Raw genomic sequence first — 23,970 nt, forward strand, 5'->3', positions numbered from 1 at the left:
TTATGTAAAAAGCTGTTTTTTGATATAAATATGAACTTGATTGAACAAAACATGCATGTATTGTATAACATAATGTCCTAGGGTTGTCATCTGATGAAGATCATCAAAGGTTAGTGCTACATTTAGCTGTGGTTTGGGTTTATGTGACATTATATGCTAGCTTGAAAAATGGGTGTCTGATTATTTCTGGCTGGGTACTCTGCTGACATAATCTAATGTTTTGCTTTCGTTGTAAAGCCTTTTTGAAATCGGATAGTGTGGTTAGATTAACGAGAGTCTTGTCTTTAAAATGGTGTAAAATAGTCATATGTTTGAAAAATTGTAGTTTTTGCATTTTTGAGGTTTTTGAATAACGCGCCACGGGATTACACTGGCTGTTACGTAGGTGGGACGATTTGGTGCCACCTACCCTAGAGAGGTTAAATCCCATGCTCACTGGCTTCCTGTGGCCGTGGTGGAAAAACCATCCTGGTAGAAAGTGCCAGGGAGAGTGACGGAAATCAATTTACCACAATGAGTCAATGAAGACCATGCTCTTGTAAGCAGTGTAAATACAGTGGAGGAACTGTAGAAATAACAGTATATGAGATTTCATTCAGCATCCATCTGGCTGTCTCAGAACTTGATGATTGCACGCTCCTACGTTTGGTCATTTCCTTCTGAATTGAAATGTAAAGGCAACGCTGCTGAGTTGGTAATAGCACTTCCAGTTTTATAAATGTAATGATTTTAAGATTGAATCTGAAAAACTCTGAAGGCTTTGCCTTTTAGTTGTAAGATAACATTAGGTTCAAGGGGTATTTATGTATATTTAATGGAGGACCTAAATTGCCTTCATACGTATGTGGTTTTCCCCCCAAATGAAAACCTTACAGACTACTGGTTTATGAATGTCAAGCAGACTGCTAAATCTTCCCTGCCGCTTTATGGGCCATAGGCTATAGCATTAGGATACTCACTGATGACCATGTGAAAGACATCTGCAAAAGATTGGACATTTTATGCAGAAAGAGTCACATGACTATTGACAAATAGGAGGCCTCTCACAGTTATAGGCCTACTGTTAATCAAAATCTGAAATACAAACTGTGTCAATGGTAGTATCCTCTGTGAGAGCAAGTCAGACATGGTAGCATACTGTATAACTACTGTGTAATTCCTTTTAAACCTCTTCGGTGAAGCATCTGTTACGCAAGATAGTTGTCTGTGTTGATTTGATCAGTCTTTGTTTTTAATCAAGGTTTGAATCTGCTGCACAGTCAGTACGGGAGAAAGACTATCTGTGGTAATTTTTTTTCCAGAGTAGTAGAAAACAAGGATTCACGTCATTTATTAAGGACATAAGGACTGGAGAAAGCTGGGTCTCACTTTGCTTGTATCATACAGTAGCAACATGGATCAGTTTGTATGGTTCTGTTAGTTCTGAGGAATGATGAGACATGATTCTTCACTATACCCCCAGAGCCATACGTATGGCTGTGATACGCCCTACATTCTCTAGACCATATAGATACAATATGTTGTAAGTCTATTTCCATGCACTAACTACATTCTAAGAGGCACACATTGTGTATACAGGTTAGACCTCTTGTATTGTTCGAAAAGGGTTCTTACAACAAACTCATCTAGACCAGTGGTTCTCTACTGGTTTTGCCTCGGGGATCCAAATGGAACCAGGTTGTCTCAGTCGCTATCCAAATTCGCATTGCAGTTTTTGTTGCCAAAATGCAATCTGGAGAACTAGGTTTAATGCAATATTGATAGTAAAAGTACAAATTATATGCCAAAGGAACAACAGTCCCACCTTTTTCATTGTCAATAATTACATTTTGCCCATATTCTTGATGAAGAATGTAAAGCTCATTAGTTTGATACCACAAAATCAACCAAATTTGCTAAATAGCGCTGCTTATAACGCTATTGAATATACTGTGATTGAAGAAAATGTTTTACATTATTTAATAATATAGGATAATTATCTTTTCTAAACACTTTCCACTTTGTTTTAGTTGTTTAAGTATTTTTTATTTGCGACCCACCAGTTGAGAATCGCTGCTCTAGACAACTTATCACAAAGAGTGGTAATAAAATTATTCTTATTTCAAAACTCTCTCTCTCATTATAGTGCATCCTGGTTGTTTTTGTCCTCGTGTTTTGCATCTAATCCGTATATATATATTTCGGACAAGTGACGTGTTGTGAAATGATGATTGTCAGGAAATTCATGTTTCAAGTGAAGAAAAGACAAGTTTGAAATGAATGAGATGCTGCCTGGCTGCTGTAAACTCTAATTAGTAGACCATGTCTCCTATCTCAGTTAACCCAGAACTAGAGTCTCAAGTAATTGGTGAGCTGCTCAACTAAGTTCTGGGTCCATACGTGTTAAGAGAAGAGATGAAAAGATGCTAGAACGAGGAGTGGAACCAAAACTAGGAGCTCCACCCTCTCTCTTTGCAAGTTACAGGCCGAGTGTCCCCTCCCCTTCCAAAATTCTAAAGATGCTAACACCTGCGAAATCGTGATTCGTCCAAATTACCAGTGACGAAAAACCCACTCGTTATCCCACGCATCCCATTCCTTCCCAACAGATTCTACGGTTCCAGTTCTGTCTAATGTCTTCAATAACCAGGAGAGGAACATTTGGTACATATACTGTAATAATGCCAGATTAAAAGTACAGGGGGATAGTTTCTGCTTCTTGATTGTAGCTTAGGGAAACTTTAGGGCGGCAGGTAGCCTAGTGGTTAGAGCGTTTGGCCAGTAACCGAAAGGTTTCTGGATTCAATCCCCTGGCTGACAAGGTAAAACTCTGTCGTTCTGCCCCTGAACAAGGCAGCCACTGTTCCCCGGTAGGCTGTTATTGCAAATAAGAACTTGTTCTTAACTGACTTGCCTAGTTAAATAAAGGTTAAAAAAACAAAAAAAAAAATGTTGTGCTAATGTTGTCATGTCTTTTCGTCAATGGATTAGCCTACGTAAATGCAAATACATTGATATACATTTGTAAAAAACAGGGATAGAAAAATGACGTAGTTTAACCACCAGTAATACAATTTAAATTGTAGTCTGCCCACACACAGCAAAATGTTTGGAATGCAGAGGTTTTTAGTGATTTAGTGATACTGTTGTCGTGCTATTTGCCAGCATGCTTTACCTACTTAAACAAGAGAAATAGCAAACTCTGACAACATTCACCGTTGGCAATACCGCCGGCTGAAACTGAGGAAATGATAAACGATTGCTGCTCCTGGCGTAGAACTCATCTCTGTCAAGGTTATATATTACTTTTTCAGGGGAGTGGAAATGTTTATGTTCTCCAAATCCAGTGATGCAATTGCATTGTTTGCTCTGGCTGCAGTTCAGTGGTCATCTTAGTGTGTGAAGGTGTGTGTGTGTGTGTGTGTGTGTGTGTGTGTGTGTGTGTGTGTGTGTGTGTGTGTGTGTGTGTGTGTGTGCTCTTTGGGAGGGGAAGTGATAATGCCTCCGGTACTTATTCTACTATGTGACAGTGAAAGATCAGAAGGAACATGTCTGTCATCCTGACTGCTGTACATACTATAGTTGTTGAAAATATAATGATGTGTTGTCATTGATTCAGATGAAAATGTTACCTAAACAAATTCAGGTCTGCCTTTTGTGCTGTGTAGGATGAAATGTAATAATTCCCCTGGTATCTCCTGAAGTGATCAAATGGTGTAGGAACTTTATTATGTACACTGGTATTAAGATCATGGTCAACAGAAACGCAAAATATGACAGTGCTATTGAAGGTCACCAATAATCGGAGCCTAAGTACAATTTTAGAGTCCAAAAATGATAATCATATCCCTTGTTAGTTGAACAGCAGAGGATTTATTTGAGGTGGGAACTGTAGCCTGAAACGCAGCAGGAGGCAATTTTTATAGTTTTTATGCCAGGTCGCAGTTGTAAATGAGAACTTGTTCTCAACTGGCCTACCTGGATAAGTAAAGGTGAAGTAAATAAATATTGTGAACTACCCTAGGTTACTGGGCTACTGGGCTACAGGGCTACTGGGTACAGTAGTACTGAAATTATTAATTGGCATCAGGCCAGGAAAATCCCCAAGGAGGTGCTTCAAGCAGGGCACCACTTTTATCTTTCTTTCACTCTCTAGCTGAGACCACAAGCCAGTGTGTCCTACTCCATGCAGCTACACTGGCGAGGAAGCTTTTCTCACTCCTGCTGAGAAGCAGATTTCTCCCACAGGAGTCCTCTTCCGCGTTAATGAGACGAAGACGATGGTGGAAACAAGAGGGCATTATTTGCCCTCAATAGAATCTGCCATCTGATGCTCCTACTATATTCATTGCCCTGCTTGTTCGATGTATAGTATATAACAAGCAGTTGAGTGTGTGTACAGTGGTCTATGTTAATGTGGCTCAGTTGGTAGAGCATGGCACTTGCAATGCCAGAGTTGTGGGTTTGATTCTCACGGGGGACCAAGGACCAAAAAAGTATGCACTCACTACTGTAAGTTGCTCTGGATAAGAGTGTCTGCTAAATGATTCAAATGTAAAAATGTAAAATGTGCACAGTGTGTTTGGAATGCAGTTTTGCTTGCAGGCTGAGGATGATGAGTTCTCTTGAGGCTGTGCGAAGCAGTAGTTTAGCCCAGGGCTGCACCAGCGGCACACCCCTATCTATCCCTATAATGTCCTGCTGTTGACTGGCTAAGGTGGGTTTGGCCTTTCAAAAGAAAAAATGCATATGCAGAACATACCTCATCCCTACTGTAAAATATGGTGGTTGATCTTTGATGTTATGGGGCTATTTTGCTTTCACTGGTCATGGGGCCCTTGTTAAAGGTCCAGTACAACCGTTTTTATCATGACTGGATAACGATTAAGTACCTAACTGTGATAGTTTTCAATTAAAATGGTCTTAAAAGGAACCAAAATAGCTTATTAGCAAAGCGCAATTGCTACAGTAAGAATATTGCTAGGACTGGGGAGGGGAAAACTGAAAACTAGCTGTTATTGTCAGAGGGGTTTGGAACTCTTTTTCTTATTGGTCTATTGACTAATTTATCGCCTGGTGATGTCACTAGACAGGCCAAAACTCCATCCCACCAAAACAGGCTGAAACTTCAGACGGTCTTTCACTCTTCCACTAAAAGGGCATTATCATCATTTTCACAGTATTATTCCAACCTTATAATGTGGAAATATACACTGAGGGTACAAAACATTAAGAAGACCTGCTCTTTCCATGACATAAACTGATCAGATGAATCCAGATAAAAGCTCTGATCCCTTAATGATGTCAGTTGTTGTATCCACTTCAATCAGTGTAGATGAAGGGGAGGAGACGGGTTAAAGATGGATTCTTAAGCCTTGAGCGCTGCATTCCCGCGGAATTTCTGACGAACCTGCCATGTCCCTACAGAGATCATTATGGTGTGGTCAACATTTTTCATGCTGCAGGCGGGAGCGGGCGGTCAGTCAGACAGACGACTTTGGGATGAAGATATTTTTGTTGACTCGCCGATTATTTGGGAACTGTTGTCTTTCTGGTTTGTATACCTATTGTATTAAAAACACATTATTTCTGCATTATTCACACACTCAGAATTCACTGCTTCAACTTCAGTAACCTACCTCTCCTAGTTTTGTGAGTGAGTTCATGTGCGCCTAGTATGTGTGATCTCATTGAAATGGAGTAGACTGCCTACATGGGCAGAGAATCACAGTTAACTGAAATATGATTAGACTGTAGTTTACTACAGTGTCTGTAAATACATATTGATAATGAAAAGAAGTAGGGGACGTTCAACCAACGTCAGTCGAAATGCAATAAAAACATGTAATCATGACTGACAAGGAAAAAGCACAACCCACACATAGGTTAGGTTACTATGGTTACCATAGGTTAGGTTACTATGGTGAACACATATATTAGGCTACTATGGTGAATAAACTATAAACTATCAAAATAAAGAAAGTCGCACACTCCATATATAAACTCCCAGCAATTTAATGGGCATTTACCAACGTTTCTGCATCACTGTGCCTTCCTCAGGGTGACCATAGGTTAGGCTTCTATGGTGACCATAGGTTAGGCTACTATGGTGACCATAGGTTACGCTACTATGGTGACCATAGGTTAGGCTGCTATGGTGAACACATAGGTTACGCTTCTATGGTGACCATAGGTTAGGCTACTATGGTGAACACATAGGTTACTCTTCTATGGTGACCATAGGTTAGGCTACTATGGTGAACACATAGGTTACTCTTCTATGGTGACCATAGGTTAGGCTGCTATGGTGAACACATAGGTTACTCTTCTATGGTGACCATAGGTTAGGCTACTATGGTGAACACATAGGTTACTCTTCTATGGTGACCATAGGTTAGGCTGCTATGGTGAACACATAGGTTACTCTACTGTGTAGACCATAGGTTAGGCTGCTATGGTGACCATAGGTTAGGCTGCTATGGTGAACACATAGGTTACTCTTCTATGGTGACCATAGGTTACTCTTCTATGGTGACCATAGGTTAGGCTACTATGGTGACCATAGGTTAGGCTGCTATGGTGAACACATAGGTTACGCTTCTATGGTGACCATAGGTTAGGTTACTATGGTGACCATAGGTTAAGTTACTATGGTGAACACATAGGTTAGGCTATTATGGTGACCATAGGTTAGGCTACTATGGTGAACATAGGTTAGGCTACTATGGTGAACACAGGTTAGGCTACTATGGTGAACATAGGTTAGGCTGCTATGGTGAACACATAGGTTACTCTTCTATGGTGACCATAGGTTAGGCTGCTATGGTGAACACATAGGTTACTCTTCTATGGTGACCATAGGTTAGGCTACTATGGTGAACACATAGGTTACTCTTCTATGGTGACCATAGGTTAGGCTACTATGGTGAACACATAGGTTACTCTTCTATGGTGACCATAGGTTAGGCTACTATGGTGAACACATAGGTTACTCTTCTATGGTGACCATAGGTTAGGCTACTATGGTGAACACATAGGTTACGCTTCTATGGTGACCATAGGTTAGGCTACTATGGTGAACACATAGGTTACGCTTCTATGGTGACCATAGGTTAGGCTGCTATGGTGAACACATAGGTTACGCTTCTATGGTGACCATAGGTTAGGCTACTATGGTGAACACATAGGTTACTCTTCTATGGTGACCATAGGTTAGGCTACTATGGTGAACACATAGGTTACACTTCTATGGTGACCATAGGTTAGGCTGCTATGGTGAACACATAGGTTACTCTTCTATGGTGACCATAGGTTAGGCTACTATGGTGAACACATAGGTTACTCTTCTATGGTGACCATAGGTTAGGCTGCTATGGTGACCATAGGTTAGGCTGCTATGGTGAACACATAGGTTACTCTTCTATGGTGACCATAGGTTACTCTTCTATGGTGACCATAGGTTAGGCTACTATGGTGACCATAGGTTAGGCTGCTATGGTGAACACAGAGGTTACGCTTCTATGGTGACCATAGGTTAGGTTACTATGGTGACCATAGGTTAAGTTACTATGGTGAACACATAGGTTAGGCTATTATGGTGACCATAGGTTAGGCTACTATGGTGAACATAGGTTAGGCTACTATGGTGAACACAGGTTAGGCTACTATGGTGAACATAGGTTAGGCTGCTATGGTGAACACATAGGTTACTCTTCTATGGTGACCATAGGTTAGGCTGCTATGGTGAACACATAGGTTACTCTTCTATGGTGACCATAGGTTAGGCTACTATGGTGAACACATAGGTTACTCTTCTATGGTGACCATAGGTTAGGCTACTATGGTGAACACATAGGTTACTCTTCTATGGTGACCATAGGTTAGGCTACTATGGTGAACACATAGGTTACTCTTCTATGGTGACCATAGGTTAGGCTACTATGGTGAACACATAGGTTACGCTTCTATGGTGACCATAGGTTAGGCTACTATGGTGACCATAGGTTAGGCTGCTATGGTGAACACATAGGTTACGCTTCTATGGTGACCATAGGTTAGGTTACTATGGTGACCATAGGTTAAGTTACTATGGTGAACACATAGGTTAGGCTATTATGGTGACCATAGGTTAGGCTACTATGGTGAACATAGGTTAGGCTACTATGGTGAACACAGGTTAGGCTACTATGGTGAACATAGGTTAGGCTGCTATGGTGAACACATAGGTTACTCTTCTATGGTGACCATAGGTTAGGCTACTATGGTGAACACATAGGTTACTCTTCTATGGTGACCATAGGTTAGGCTACTATGGTGAACACATAGGTTACTCTTCTATGGTGACCATAGGTTAGGCTACTATGGTGAACACATAGGTTACGCTACGATGGTGACCATAGGTTAGGCTACTATGGTGACCATAGGTTAGGCTGCTATGGTAAACACATAGGTTACGCTTCTATGGTGACCATAGGTTAGGTTACTGGCCTTAGACTATGGTGACCATAGGTTAAGTTACTATGAAGTGGCTACTATGGTGACCATAGGTTAGGCTACTATGGTGAACACATAGGTTAGGCTACTATGGTGACCATAGGTTGTCCTATGGTGAAGGTTAGGCTACTATGGTGACCATAGGTTAGGTTACTATGGTGCAACACATCAGGTACCCAATGAGCAAGTGTCCTGTCATCATTCTTGCTGTCGTGTACCATACGGTTTTTCCAAGGAAATGTATTTCCTGAATATAATTAGGCTATAGTTTACTACATTGCCTAGAAATGAATAATGATCACCCATATTTCTGATCACCCATCATCCCACTCCTAAAAGGTAGCCTATAAAAATAGCTCAAGAGACAGCGCAAGTCTCGCCAACTCTGCTCTTTTCAAACTACAACTAGGATATTTAAGCAATAAGGCACGAGGGGATGTGATATATGGCCAAGTACCTGGACATTTTAGCCAAAAACCTGGTTGCCTCTGCCAGGAGGCTGAAATTTGGCCGCAAGTGGATCTTCCAGCAAGACAACAACTCCAAGCACACATCAAAATCTACAAAGAAATGGTTAATTGACCACAAAATCGAAATTTTCCAGACTTGAACCCAATTGAAAACCTGTGGTTTGAATTAGAGGGATATCAAGGATCTGGAAGGATTCTGTATGGAGCAATGGTCTAAGATCCCTCCCAATTCGTTCTCCAATCTCATAAAACATTTTAGAAAAAGGTTCAGTGTTATTAACCTCGCAGGGTGAGGGGTGATGGAGCACTGAAAACAGGGGATCCAATGATATTTTACCTCTTATCTTTTTTTACATTTTTTGTATTACTTGTTAAACAAAATATCTTTCACTGAGCAATTGTATTGGTATAAAATAATATGTTTTAGCATACAATATACATTAGTATTTGTATACAGTATTGTTTGCTCATCTTTATCAGAGGATCCAATAATTCCAGACCCCACTGTATATGACACACAAAGTAGTGTGTTTCTGTGGAGTTCCAATACAACTTGCTAATATGAATAATGAAGCATAGAGTAATTAATCGTCCCTCTACTGGGAGTATGATTGAACTAATACACCGTCCAAGACCGTCAGCACTGTTCTTTATTAGTAATTGATTTCTCCTTGCATTGGATACTGCGATCTCGGGCAAGGCAGGCATATAGCAGACTAAATTTGTTTGTCCCAATGAAATCAAACTGTCTGCTGGAATTTTGGTTATTATTTTTAGTAAATCACAGGAGGTTGGTGGCACCTTAATTGGAGAGGACGGGCTGGTGGTGTTGGCTGGAGTGGAATACGTGGAATGGGATAAAATACAATGCCATTCCATTTGCTCTGTTCCAGCCGTTATTGTGAGCCGTCCTCCCCTCAGCAGCCTCCACTGTAGTCAACAGTGCATAGAGATAATTTATTTCAGAGCAATTGTATCTTTTTAAACAACCAGATTCAACAAGAAAGCTTCACAGTTGTTCATATATTTATATATATATATGGTAACGTGATGAAATAAATAAAACCTGAAATAAGTCATTCTCTCTACTATTATTCTGACATTTCACATTCTTAAAATAAAGTGGTGATCCTAACTGACCTAGGACAGGGAACTTCTACTAGGATTAAATGTCAGGAATTGTAAAAACTGAGTTTAAATTCATTTGGCTAAGGTGTATGTAAACTTCGGACTTCAACTCTGTGTGTGTGTGTGTGTGTGTGTGTGTGTGTGTGTGTGTGTGTATATATATATATATGAGAGAGAGGTAATAGAGCGAAGGAGGTGGTGGGAGAGATAGACGACTGGAATCAGAAGCGTGATTAATCCTTTGCTTTAGAGGAAAGGTTGGGAATCCTGAGGGAGGACATTTAGGAGAAGCAGAGTGCTGATGTCTGTAGGACATGGACATGGAGGAGAAGCAGAGTGGAGAGCGGAGGAAAGGCCAGGAGTCAAGTGAGGTATACATCTACAGGAAGAACCTCTCCTCAGGTAAAACACTTGTTGTTGGACAGTCTTCATGGATATTTGACATCAAAGGACTTGGAATGGAAATCATCACCGCTAATTGTAACACAGTGTTTGCTCTGTGGATAACGTCACTGATTGGTTTGAGTAAAATCAAGCTCATTAAGACTATTCTTGACAGGTCGGAAGAACAATGGCACCTGGTTCCTCTCTAGGTTTCTTCCTAGGTTCTGGCCTTTCTAGGATTTTCCTAGACACAGTGCTTCTACACCTGCATTGCTTGCTGTTTGGGGTTTTTAGGCTGGGTTTATAAATACATTTGATTGATTGATTGACTTGCATAATAAGTCAAGTTTACACAGGCACTCACAATAATGTTCTGTCCCAAAAGCATGACTTGAAATGCATATTAAAACCTGATTTTCCTGTGTTTTATATATATTTCCACACTATGAGGTTGGAATAATATTGTGAAATAGTGAAAATGATGATAATGCCCTTTTAGGATAAGAGCTGTTTGAAAAGACCACCTGAAATTTGAACCTGTTTTGGTGGGATGGTTTTGGCCTGCCTGGTGACATCACCAGTTAATCGGCAGTTAATAGACCAATAAGCATGAGCGTTCCAAACCTCTCTGCCAATAACAGCTCGTTTTCAGTTTCTCCTCCCCACAGACCACTCCCAGACAGTCCTAGCAAAGTTCACTCTTGAGAAATGACTCTTTGCAAATATTTTTTTGTGTCTTTTTGAGAATTTTAATCAAAAACAATCACAGTAATGTACTTAATTGTGACCTAGAAATTATTTTATATTGAGATAAAAAAAAACGGCTGCATTAGACCTTAAAGCTCAGTTGAGTTTAAGCTTTATTTTGTCGTATCAATTTCTCTCTGATACATCTCTTTCATAAGCGGAGACTGCCTTTGAACGAAGGTATCAGCACAGAGAGCTGTTTGACTTCTGAGGCTTCTGAAAAGCAGAGTCTGAGCAACAAGCTTCATACAGAGAGAGGGAGCAGTAGGTTTGAGGCTTCGCCAGGTCCAAGATGAAACGCAGCGCGCTTGTCTGAAATGGCCTCGAGCGCAGGCCACTGGAGTTCGTTGCATATTCATTTCTATTACATGATGCGGCACAGAAAAGGGTGTCGAGCAGGTCTAATCAGCCACACAACATGGAGATAGATTCAGCACACACTTCACGTTCCCTGTCTATTTCCAGCAGACTGCAGTGGGTTAGCAAACAAGGTGATCAAAGCTTTTCTTAAGCGGTTGTAAACCATACATGGTGCAGTAAAACAAGTGAACAGATTGGGTGAGAACCTCAAGGGAAAGATATGAGGTAATTTCTTATAAAACAACACTCAGGAGATCTCCTTCACACGAGATCGGTTGGCTTCGGTGCTGCAGTTTCTGGACAAGGCCTGCCTTGCCTACTTACAGAATCACAATGGTCCACATACTGTAGTAACAGAGTAGCAACATTCTGCACAGTTGATGTTAGCAGACAGATCTGTAATATAATTGATTTTCCCCTGTTGTCAGGCAGTCTACCTTCAGGCATCTGCAACAACGTTATGCACACACTTCACTTATTTCAGTTGGTTGATGTGTGAAGCCAGTTTCCCCTATGACCCCCACCACAGTAGAGACCATGTGATGGGGCTAAATGTACTGTATACTGTCATTTTTAGTAGCATGTGATCATGGAGGGGCAGAGGGCTAGACTCATGTCATTAAGGTTAATTACTGGCAATTAAAAGCCAGTTGGCTATTGAGCTGACACTGCCTTGAATGAATAGTAGTTTACCATCTGCTCAGATGGGTCCCTGTGTGGAGTGGTGGAGCATTTATACAGCCTGATTTTGGGGAAGGAATCCTACAAGAGAGAAATACTGTGTTGATAAGTCCTCAGCTACTGTAAAGCAGGTAGTGTAAAGCAGCTACTGTATGCCAAGCAGTGAATAACACTAACTTCACGTTGTCCATTGCAACTGCAAAAAAAAAATCATATTATGTTGATAGATATTAAAGTTCAAGTTATACTAGACAGATAAATTGACAATTTAATCAGATATTCATCAGATATTTCAAAAGCATATTATGTATCTGATGTTCTCAGATTCAGTAAATATGACGTCTTCTTCAGGTGCATAGTGGCTCCTCCCTAGGTGTTGTGTTAAATGCTCTATAACAAAGCTTTCGTATCGTCCAACAAGCTTTCTCTACTGTTAATTAAGGGGTGGCACGTAGCCTAGTGGTTAGAGCGTTGGACCTGTAACTGAAAGGTTGCTAAATCGAATCCCTGAGCTGACAAGGTAAAAATCTGTTGTTCTGCCCCTGAACAAGGCACTGTTCCTAGGCCATCATTGTAAATAAGAATTTGCTCTTAACTGACTTGCCTAGTTAAATAAAGGTTAAAAATTAATGCTTTTGTTCTGAACACCTCCAAAACAAAGGTCATGTGGTTTGGTAAGAAGAATGCCCCTCTCCCCACAGGAGTGTACTAGCTCTGAGGGTTTAGAGCTTGGGAGTATGGCTAGATGGTACACTGTCCTTCTCAAAACACATATCAAAGCTGCAGGCTAAAGTTAAATCTAGACTTGGTTTCCTCTATTGTTGTCGCTGTTCTTTCTGTCACGGTTGTCGTAGGGTTGAGACCAAGACGCAGCGGGAAAATGTACACTCATCTTCTTTTATTTATGTGAAGAAGGAAAAACACCAAAAACGTATACAAAACACAAAACGAACTGGACAGTCTTGTCAGGCACACATAGCTAAACAAGAACAATCTCCCACAAAATACTAATACAAACACGTACCTATTTGTAGGACCCTCAATCAGAGGCAACTAGAAAACACCTGCCTCCAATTGAGAGTCCAACCCCCAATTAACTAAACATAGAAATACAAATGACTAGACTAAACATAGAAATACATAAACATAGAACAGTGCCCAAAACCCGGAATAATAAATCAAACATCCAACTACTAACACAACCAGCCCGAACCACATAAAACAAATACCCCCTGCCACGTCCTTACCAAACTACAATAACAAATAACCCCTTTTACTGGTCAGGACATGACAGTAACCCCCCCCAAAGGTGCAGACCCCGGATGCACCTCACACAAATAAACAAAAATCACCCCAAAACAAAAAGAAATCCCCTAAACTAAAGGGAGGGAAGGGAGGGTGGCTGCCGTCACCGACGGCACTCGTGCATACACCCCCCCCTCCCCAAACCTCCTCCTACATTGGAGGTGGCTTAGGCTCGGGGCTAAGACCACCCCCTGACCAGTCCACTCCTGCCGAATACCTCGGCCTGACACATGTCACTGTAGACCCTGTACTATCTTCTATGAGCTCTGGACTGTAGGATGACTCTAGGAGCTCTGGACTGTAGGCAGACTCACTCGGTTCCGGACTGTAGGCAGACTCTCTCGGTTCCGAACTGTAGGCAGACTCACTCGGTTCCGGACTATAGGCAGACTCACTCGGTTCCGGACTATAGGCAGACTCACTCGGTTCCGGACTGTAGGCAGACTCACTCGGTTCCGGACTGTAGGCCGACTCACTCGGTTCCTGACTGTAGGCCGTCTCACTCGGTTCCTGACTGTAGGCCGTCTCACTCGGTTCCTGACTGTAGGCCGTCTCATTCGGTTCCGGACTATACACTGTTGCCGGACACTCTGGACTAGGTACTGTTGCCGGATACTCTGGACGGGGTACTGTCGCCGGACACTCTGGACGGGGTACTGTCGTCGGACACTCTGGACGGGGTACTGTCGTCGGACACTCTGGACGGGGTACTGTCGTCGGACACTCTGGACGGGGTACTGTCGTCGGACACTCTGGACGGGGTACTGTCGTCGGACACTCTGGACGGGGCACTGTCTTCGGACACTCTGGACGGAGTACTGTCGTCGGAAGCTCGGGACTGAGCTGACGCACTGGAAGCCTAGTGCGTGGGGCTGGTAGTGGAGCTACCAGACTGGAGACACGCACTTTAAGGCTAGTGCGAGGAGCGGGAACAGGCTGAATAGGACTGGGCTGACGCACTGGAAGCCTAATGCGTGGGGCTGGTAGTGGAGGTACCAGACTGGAGACACTCACTTTAAGGCTAGTGCGAGGAGCGGGAACAGGCTGAATTGGACTGGGCTGACGCACTGGAGGCCTGGTGCGTGGTGCTGGTACTGGATATACCAGGCCGTGGAGGCGCACTGGCGGTCTCGATCGCACCTCCTGCACAACCCGTCCTGGCTGGATGGAACTAGTAGCCCTGCACGAGCGAAGTGCTGGCACAGGGCGAACTGGGCTGTGCAGGGGCCTGATGGTTGCCGGGCGCAGAGCAGGCGTAGGGTAGCCTGGACCTAGGAGGCGCACTGGTGGCCAGATGCGCTGCGCAGGCATCCTCCTTCCAGGCTGGATGCCCACTCTAGCACGGCACTTGTGAGGGGCTGGGATCACTCTCACCGGACTGTGCGTGCGCATGGGCGAGATCGTGCGCACTTCCGCATACCTCAGTGCTCTCCGCTCCATACGTTCCCCATAATAAGCACAGGGAGCTGGCTTAGGTCTACTGCCTGGCCTAGCCAAACTACCTGTGTGCCCCCCCAAAAAAATTATTGGGGCTGCCTCTCCGGTTTAAACGCCAGTCGTGTTCCCCTGTAGCGTTCCCGGTCTTCGCTCCACTTTCGCCGTTCCTCCCTCTCTATTTCCACCTGTCTCCATGGGAGGTGATCCCTTCCAGCCTGGATCTCCTCCCATGTGTAGGAGCCTTTTCCCTCCAAGATTTCCTCCCAAGTCCATTTCCCCTGATAGTCCACCTGTTGCTCCTTCCTCCGCTGCTTGGTCCGTGTTTGGTGGGAGATTCTGTCTCGGTTGTCGTAGGGTTGAGACCAAGACGCGGTAGGAAAATGTACACTCATCTTCTTTTATTAAAGTGAAGAAGGGAAAACACCAAAAACGTATACAAAACACAAAACGAACTTGACAGTCTTGTCAGGCACACATAGCTAAACAAGAACAATCTCCCACAAAATACTAATACAAACACATACCTATTTATAGGACCCTCAATCAGAGGCAACTACACCTGCCTCCAATTGAGAGTCCAACCCCCAATTAACTAAACATAGAAATACAAATGACTAGACTAAACATAGAAATACATAAACATAAAACAGTGCCCAAAACCCGGAATAATAAATCAAACACCCAACTACCAGCCCGAACCATATAAAACAAATACCCCCTGCCACGTCCTGACCAAACTACAATAACAAATAACCCCTTTTACTGGTCAGGATGTGACACTTTCACCCCAGCTGCCAAACTAACCCTGATTCAGATGACCATCCTACCCATGCTAGATTGCAGAAACATCATTTATAAATCGGCAGGTAAGGGTGCTCTTAAGTGGCAAGATGTTCTTTACCATTCAGCCATCAGATTTACAACCATCGCTCCTTATAACATTTACATTACAACATTTACATTACATTTTAGTCATTTAGCAGACACTCTTATCCAGAGCGACTTACAGTAGTGAATGCATACATTTCATACATTTTTTTCCTTACTTTTCCTCACAACCCTGGCATTGCAAACACCATGCTCTACCAACTGAGCCACACGGGACCTATAAGACATATCGCTGCACTCTATACTCCTCTGTAAACTGGTCATCTCTGTATACCCGTCGCAAGACACACTGGTTGATGCTTATTTATAAAAACCTCTTAGGCCTCACTCCCACCTATCTGAGATATCTACTGCCGCCCTCATCCTCCACATACAACACCCGTTCTGCCAGTCACATTCTGTTAAAGGTCCCCAAAGCACATACATCCCTGGGCCGCTCGTCTTTTCAGTTCGCTGCTGCTAGCGACTGGAAAGAGCTGCAACAAACACTCAAACTGGTCAGTTTTTTCTCAATCTCTTCATTCAAAGACTCAATCATGGACACTCTTACTGACAGTTGTGGCTGTTTTGTGTGATGTATTGTTGTCTCTACCTTCTTTCCCTTTGTGCTGTTGTGTGTGCCCAATAATGCTTGTACCATGTGTTGTGCTGCTACCATGTTGTGTTGCTACCATGTTGTTATCATGTTGTGTTGCTACCATGCTGTGTTGTCATGTGTTGCTGCCTTGCTATGTTGCTGTCTTAGGTCTCTCTTTATGTAGTGTTGTCTCTCTTGTCATGATGTGTGTTTTGTCCTATATTTATATTGTATTTATTTTTACTCGCAGCCCCCGTCCCTGCAGGAGGCCTTTTGCCTTTCGGTAGGCCATCAGTGTAAATAAAAATTTGTTCTTTACTGACTTGCCTAGTTAAATAAAGGTTAAATAAAAAATAAAATGTAAAAAATAGTGTATAGTTCCAACAAAAGTTGAAACATTCATTTAATCTGAGCAGCATCGTTTCCTCTCAGCCTTATTTGGATCCATATGTTCTTGTACGCTTCTTCCATGTTAATGACCCGTTAGTCTTCGCTCCAGTGACTCGTGATACTGCCTTTCAGATGAGCATTCCGCAGCTGACTGAGATGCAATATGCTTCACATCCATTATTGATTTATGATTAACTGGGGTTCAGACGGCCTCCGAACTTAACATTTGGTTGGAACGTCAAATATCTCTGCCTCGTGGTGACATTACGTCAACATATTAACAAAACTCCAAATTATTCCATCTGAAGATTCAAGATAGCAAGTGTCAATTCAACGTGTGATTGCAGACGATGGCTATAAGAAGTGATTAGGACGGAGGAAGGGAGAAGGGCGGAAGGGAGGTAGCTCGCTGGGCCGACTCACCTCCCCTGTCTGAAGCCTATGGTATGCAGGGGCTTCTCTCTCTGAGGCGGCAGCGATGTAGACGCTTTGATGCTGATGTTCCGTGACACTGATGGTGCACACGTATGACCTTTGAGCGTGTCGGCGTGCTCAGGCAACACTTGCTTCATGTGTTTATGTCCCTGAGACAGGCTAATGAGGATATGTGTGTCTGTCTGTCTGTCTGTCTGCTGCGGCTGAACGACCAACTCCAGTATGAAGAGAAGAGCCAGGGTACAGCTGCTGCCAGCGGGGCTCTAATCACAGCTTACTGCCTGACACAGTGCCATCTCACCACGTGGTGGGAGAGAGAGAGGGGGCTCTCTGCACCCATGCATACTGATGCCATGGCACATCACAGGGGAGTTATTGGAATGTAAGGGTATACAGTACCTTTCCCCACAATAGTTGATTTAGTGAAAATCGGAGTAACCATGATGTATAACGAACAAACACCTTTTCAAGACTACATGTTTAGTGTAATTTAATAATAGTATCTTACTAATGTGAACATGCCATGTGTTGCTGAGAGAGACAGAAAAAAACTGTTATATTCGGCTAATATTCAGTGGATATTGTTGCCATGACTGTTGCTAGTGAATAATGAGTCCATTTGGCAGGACAGTGTGTAGTCTTCAAGTGAAGTCATCTAGATTGTAGAAATACAATGTTTCTGCGTGGTGTATCCTTGCAGACTATGACTATGGTCATGACACTATTGCAATCTCAGCACTCTTATTTTTCCAGAGCAGGGGCTGATTTAACAGGACTGACAGGGGGCCAGAAATAGGGCTAATTTAACAGTGCTGACAGGGGGCCAGAAATAGGGCTAATTTAACAGTACTGACAGGGGGCCAGAAATAGGGCTAATTTAACAGTACTGACAGGAGGCCTGAAATAGGGTTAATTTAACAGTACTGACAGGAGGCCTGAAATAGGGCTAATTTAACAGTACTGACAGGAGGCCTGAAATAGGGCTAATTTAACAGTACTGACAGGGGGCCAGAAATAGGGCAAATTTAACAGTGCTGACAGGGGGCCAGAAATAGGGCTAATTTAACAGTACTGACAGGGGGCCAGAAATAGGGCTAATGTAACAATACTGACAGGGGGCCAGAAATAAGGCTAATTTATCAGTATTGACAGGGGGCCAGAAATAGGGCTAATTTAACAGTATTGACAGGGGGCCAGAAATAGGGCTAATTTAACAGTACTGAAATAGAATGTGTAGTTGTTAGAGCAGAATTCAAGGAACAGGGCATCTCAGAATACAGAAGACTAAAGAGTGGTTTAAAATCCCCATTGGTTAAAATCCTGCGGGATGAGTGTGTGTGTCAGTGTGTGCGTGCCTCCGTGGGAATGTATCTGTTTACCTGTGTGTGTGTTTATGGTGTACGTGAAAAGCTGAGCAGCTTTGGAGTCAGTGTGAAGTCCCTTGGGTCACATCCCACTTTATCCAGCCCGTCGGTTCTCCTGGGTCACATCCCACTTTATCCAGCCAGTCGGTTCTCCTGGGTCACATCCCACTTTATCCAGCCAGTCGGTTCTCCTGGGTCACATCCCACTTTATCCAGCCAATCTGTTCTCCTGGGTCACATCCGAATGCGGCAATGTAATATTCACTGGCACTCAGAGGAGGTCACCTCAGCCTTGACTAACATTCCTGGAGTTTGGGAGCAGTGTTGTCATGCCCATACAGGACACAGGGGCACATGCCCCGTCAGATTTGTCCTGTTTATAAAAATAAATATATATCTAAAAATACAAAAATAATTGTTTTGTTTTGTTTCTCTGTAATACTAATAGCCACCAAGAAATGTTATGGACTTGGCTTTAGCTAGCCCAGATAGGTTCCCAGACTCCCAAACTGTTAACACCTACCAAGAAGCCATTTCAGGCTATCAATCAATTTCAAGTAGCTAGCTTGTCTAACTATCTTGGTAGACTTTAGAAAAGCAAGCAATTACTAAATGTACTGTATAAGACACATTCCTTTCAGTCTTTGACCCACATTTTAGCAAATGCAGAGAAGCATATTTAGTTTCTTTAAAAATAATATACCACCGTTCAGGAGGATACAGACAGCTGAAGAGGTACGCTTAGATATGCAGAAAAATATATTTTTTTTTACATAGAATTAAGCATAATGGTTATGGCACTAGTTTGCTAGAAAATGCTGTTTCCGGTGTTTAAAAAATGCTACATTCTCCACCCCTAACCCTTCCTCATGTACTTCGTTCTCGTGCCATTTCACATTTTTGGGGTGCATGGTGGCCCTGTTTGGGAGTCTGATGTTTTTCCTTTGAAGTTGTCAAAAAGCCTTGTGGTAATTTGTATAAATGGACAGCGCTCTTTGCAAAGTACAGTGCCGAAAACATTATGAATCCTCTTATATGTGTTTGGCCATTTGGAGCTGGCCAGTATTGTGGAACTGTACTGTCTATCATTCCTACTACCTACATATTTTTGAGTAAGTTTCAGGGTTTGTTCTCCATAGCTTTTAGACAGTGTTTTCACTTTGTACTACGTTACTTACTGGTCTCGATTTTCCAGCACATTCTCCGATTTTACTGTAGCCTTTACAGTGTTCTTCTCCTATGAATGTCCTTTAAGTTGACACTACAGGAATCTGTTGAATTTCAATAAAGATTCCACATTTTTCTTCTGTAGCAATGTGCGCTGAGAGTCAGGAAGCAAGTTCAGGGAGTGAGTGTTTTTTAAGAGAAAAGAAACACAGCCAACACACAGACTTAACACTGGAACCGAAACAATGGCGCCTGGGGAAGGAACCAAAGGGAGTGACATATATAGGGAAGGTAATCAGGGAAGTGTTGGAGTCCAGGTGAGTCTGATGATGCGCAGGTGCGCGTAACGATGGTGACAGTTGTGCGCCATAACGAGCAACCTGGTGACCTAGAGGCCAGAGAGGGAGCACACGTGACATTTTCCATGTTCCGTGGCTGTACCTAGGCTTACATGGACTGAGGAGATTGTCCCTCTCTGCAGGAGAGGCAGTGATGTGTCTAAAAAAAAGTATCTTTCATTTAACAGCTCTCCTCTCCACCAAAGTGCTACTGGAATGTCTCCTGTAAAACGTGTAGCTCAGTTTGGTAGTTAACTGATGGGTAAAGCACTTGATTAGGACTGCAAAATACTTCTGTCACAAACACCTCCTCCTCATTCAAATGAACCAGGATGGATCTGATATGTTTTATATACATACTTGGCCAACTAGGTTTGTGCTTCAGGCTATTTCTGATGACTTGACATGCTCATGAGTACTGTAATATTATCAAAGTATGAACACATACCTCAGATGACTTCTAAAACATGACTTTGTTGATATTCACGATATTGACACCATAAAGAACATACATGTTCAAGGACAGTAGGGGAACAGACCTCTCTGAGAATCTCTCAAGTTTCAGTTTGGTAATTAGCATCCAACCTTTAAGTGTACTACACAGACACAAAAGTCACCACTTGTCAGTACAATTTTGCGTGGGCCTGTGTGATGTTGATGTGTTCACAGCTCTCTGACTGTTTATTTTGTCTGCAGGAACTTCTACTACATAACCATGCTGCGTGACCCTGTCTCCCGCTACCTGAGCGAGTGGAAGCACGTGCAGCGCGGCGCCACCTGGAAGACCTCCCTGCACATGTGTGACGGGCGCTCGCCCACGCAGGACGAACTGCCCACCTGCTACAGCGGCGACGACTGGTTGGGCGTCACCCTGACCGAGTTCATGGACTGCCCGTCTAACCTAGCCAACAACCGGCAGGTGCGCATGCTGGCCGACCTCAGCCTGGTGGGCTGCTACAACCTGTTATCCATGAACGAGAGTGAGCGCAACCACATTCTGCTGGGTAGTGCCATGAACAACCTGAAGAACATGGCCTTCTACGGACTGACCGAGTTCCAGCGCAAGACGCAGTACCTGTTTGAGAGGACGTTTAGCCTGCGCTTCATCGCCGCCTTCACGCAGATCAACAGCACGCGCGCCGCCAACGTGGACCTGAGCGAGGTTGTGCGCCGCCGCATCGAGGAGCTAAACTACCTGGACGTGCAGCTGTACGAGTACGCAAAGGACCTGTTTCTCCAGCGCTTCCAATACACCCGCCAGCGCCAGCACCAGGAGGAGCGATTGAAGAGGCGCGAGGAGCGCCGTTGGCTGCGGGAGCAGAGGGAGCAGAGCAGGGACTCTCTCCCCAAACGACAGGTGGGCGGGGGAGGGGGCGGAGACGAGCTGGCCACCACCACCGAAGACTACACCAGCCAGGTGGCTCGCTGGTGAGGTCCCACTCCTGACCACACACCCAGAGATAGGTCACAGAACAGCCATTCTCACATGGTACTCTCTCTCTTTCTGTCTCTATCTCCCTCTCTCTTTATCTCTCTTTCTTTCTTTCTCTCTCTCTCTCTCTCTCTCCCCCCCATCTCTCCTCTCTCTCACTCTCTATCTCCTCTCTTTCTCTCTCTCCCACCTCTGTCTACTCTCCCCCCCTCTTTCTCTATTTCTGTCTACTATCTCTCTCTCTTTCTCAGTTTCAGCTCTGCTAAAGTTTCTTGGTTTGTTTTGGTGCTCCTGCCCTTTCCTGCCTATCAGTCATAGTTAGCTATAATCATGCAGGTTGTGATAACTCTATCAGTCATAGTTAGTATTAATCATGCAGGTTGTGATAACTCTTAAAGAGAACACAATCAAAAGGCGCTGCTTGTAATTACTTTTTTTAATTGCAATTTAGTGAGTATGTTTACATGCACACTAATAATCCGATGTTAAACAGATTATGGCAGTAGGCAGACTATGCAATAGTCATCTAAACACCTTACTCTGTTATCAGCTTTGGGCCCTCGTGCTCACGACGTCACACTCCGTGGTTTGCCATGTTTGTGGAGCCCACGCCAACAGCACTGTTGGATCAGCTAATCTGATGTGTTGTTCTGTTATGAGCAATCCAACTCTCCAATGACAATATTTTCATTCAAATATTAATTTACTTCTGATTTGATAGTTCTGTCTGATCACTGAGCACAGTTTTGGTCCATTAACCTTAACCTGTGAGTGGAATTGTTTATGTTGTTTACGTTAGTTTGTATCCAATTAGTAGATTTACTGTAATGTAATACTAATCCATGATCCATATTAGGCCTGCGCTTGGACTAAAAAGCCTGCTAAATTAATCATCTCTATTGAAAGTGCTTTTTTGACCAAGAATACGCAGGATCTGGTTGCGGGGAAACTAGTCCTTTGCGTTTTAGATAATTGTTTGAGCTAATAAATTATTATACTGGTATGTGTGTGTGTGTGCTCTCATGCATGTGTGTGTTTTTGTCATCATTGTATATTGGTTACAATGCCATTGAGCTAACACACCTACTATGTTAATACATTACCTCATCATTTTCAAATCAACATTATGGATACAATACCATGAGTGTTTTTTCACTTTTCTTTCAAAAGGTTGGAATGTGCTGTGAATAAATCGCCCTGACAAAAACAACATCTTATTTTCATGTAGTTGTTATCTGCTCAAACTTACAGTAATGTGATGTATATATTGATGCAAAGTCTGGAAAGTCTGAAATTAATATTTCAAAACCTATGATCTCTGTGTAAATGAAGTGATGAAACTGGACCTAAAAAGGTCATGTCACACTAGATATTGTACTGCCATTCCCTAATCCCTGTGATAGGCCATGTTGTGAAAGAGTGATTGGAATAAACTTCAACTGTCATTCAACTTAAGTGCACATCTTTGAATAACAGATAATCTTACATTTATGTATTGCAAAAGAGGTTTGTCTTAAAGGAAAAGGGTTATATACCATCACTCTGGGGAGTGGTGTTCAAGGTTAACTTTCTAAATGTATGAATCTGTATGTTCCTGTTCAAATGATTGTGTATGAAAAGGGCAGTCTTTATTCCATTTGACGTGTCATACTTTATCAGCAATGTTCTTGTCAGGTCTACAAAGCTGGGTGAATACTACTTCAGATATTAGAAATAAATGCCTTGATCAACCATGACCAATTTCTGACTGGAATCACTTGTATAAAACCAGATTCATTAGAAATGTTATTGAAGGACATTTAACAGCATACATGAGATCTCAATATTTAAATGTAATTCCGTTTACAAGCACTAGGTTCGGCCATGTTAGTAAACAGCCCAAATAAACACTGTCCCAGTAATGTGACCAGGCATCCAACATACTGTACCTCTTCTTCATCAGTAGGCTATGCACTGTCAATATGCAAATATAACCGTGTTTACATGAATTATTAGCATTGGTTGTGTTAGCTAAATTTTAGCCTTTATTTTTTCCATCAATATTTTGATATTCATGGATCATAATAAAGTATCCTTTTAGTTGATGTACTTTATGTCATACTGTGTCTGTCTCCAGTGGGTTTTATTTCAATAAGAGATCTGACCTGGGTTCAAATTAAATGTGAATTGAATTATTTGTTCTTTAAATACTTACTTTATGTGTATTTGAGTATTTTCGAATAATGTGGCCAAAGTCAACTACTTCAATTGGAAATATTTGAACCTTTTTTTTTTCCCAAAATACTTTCCTATAAATAGTGTACTATTTCAAAATATTTTCAAATATTTATTTCCAAATATATTATTTCAAATACTCTTGGGTTCAAATGCATACCAATACTTTCCAAGTGCATTT

At 42.6% G+C, this 23,970-nt stretch overlaps 1 protein-coding gene across 1 annotated transcript in view; it reads left to right on the plus strand.

Moving 5' to 3' along the window:
- The window catches only part of LOC106582445 (heparan-sulfate 6-O-sulfotransferase 3-B), a 155,564-nt gene extending 132,539 nt beyond the window's left edge, over positions 1-23,025 (plus strand). The window contains exons 2-3 of the mRNA XM_014165560.2: positions 20,840-21,571; positions 22,126-23,025. Coding sequence (XP_014021035.2) covers positions 20,840-21,571; positions 22,126-22,216 — 823 coding nt within the window. The 3' untranslated portion in view covers positions 22,217-23,025. The remainder of the gene's footprint in view (positions 1-20,839; positions 21,572-22,125) is intronic.
- Positions 23,026-23,970: the final 945 nt, after the last annotated feature.

The sequence above is a fragment of the Salmo salar genome, chromosome ssa21, assembly GCF_905237065.1.
Source record: "Salmo salar chromosome ssa21, Ssal_v3.1, whole genome shotgun sequence".
NCBI lineage: Eukaryota > Metazoa > Chordata > Actinopteri > Salmoniformes > Salmonidae > Salmo > Salmo salar.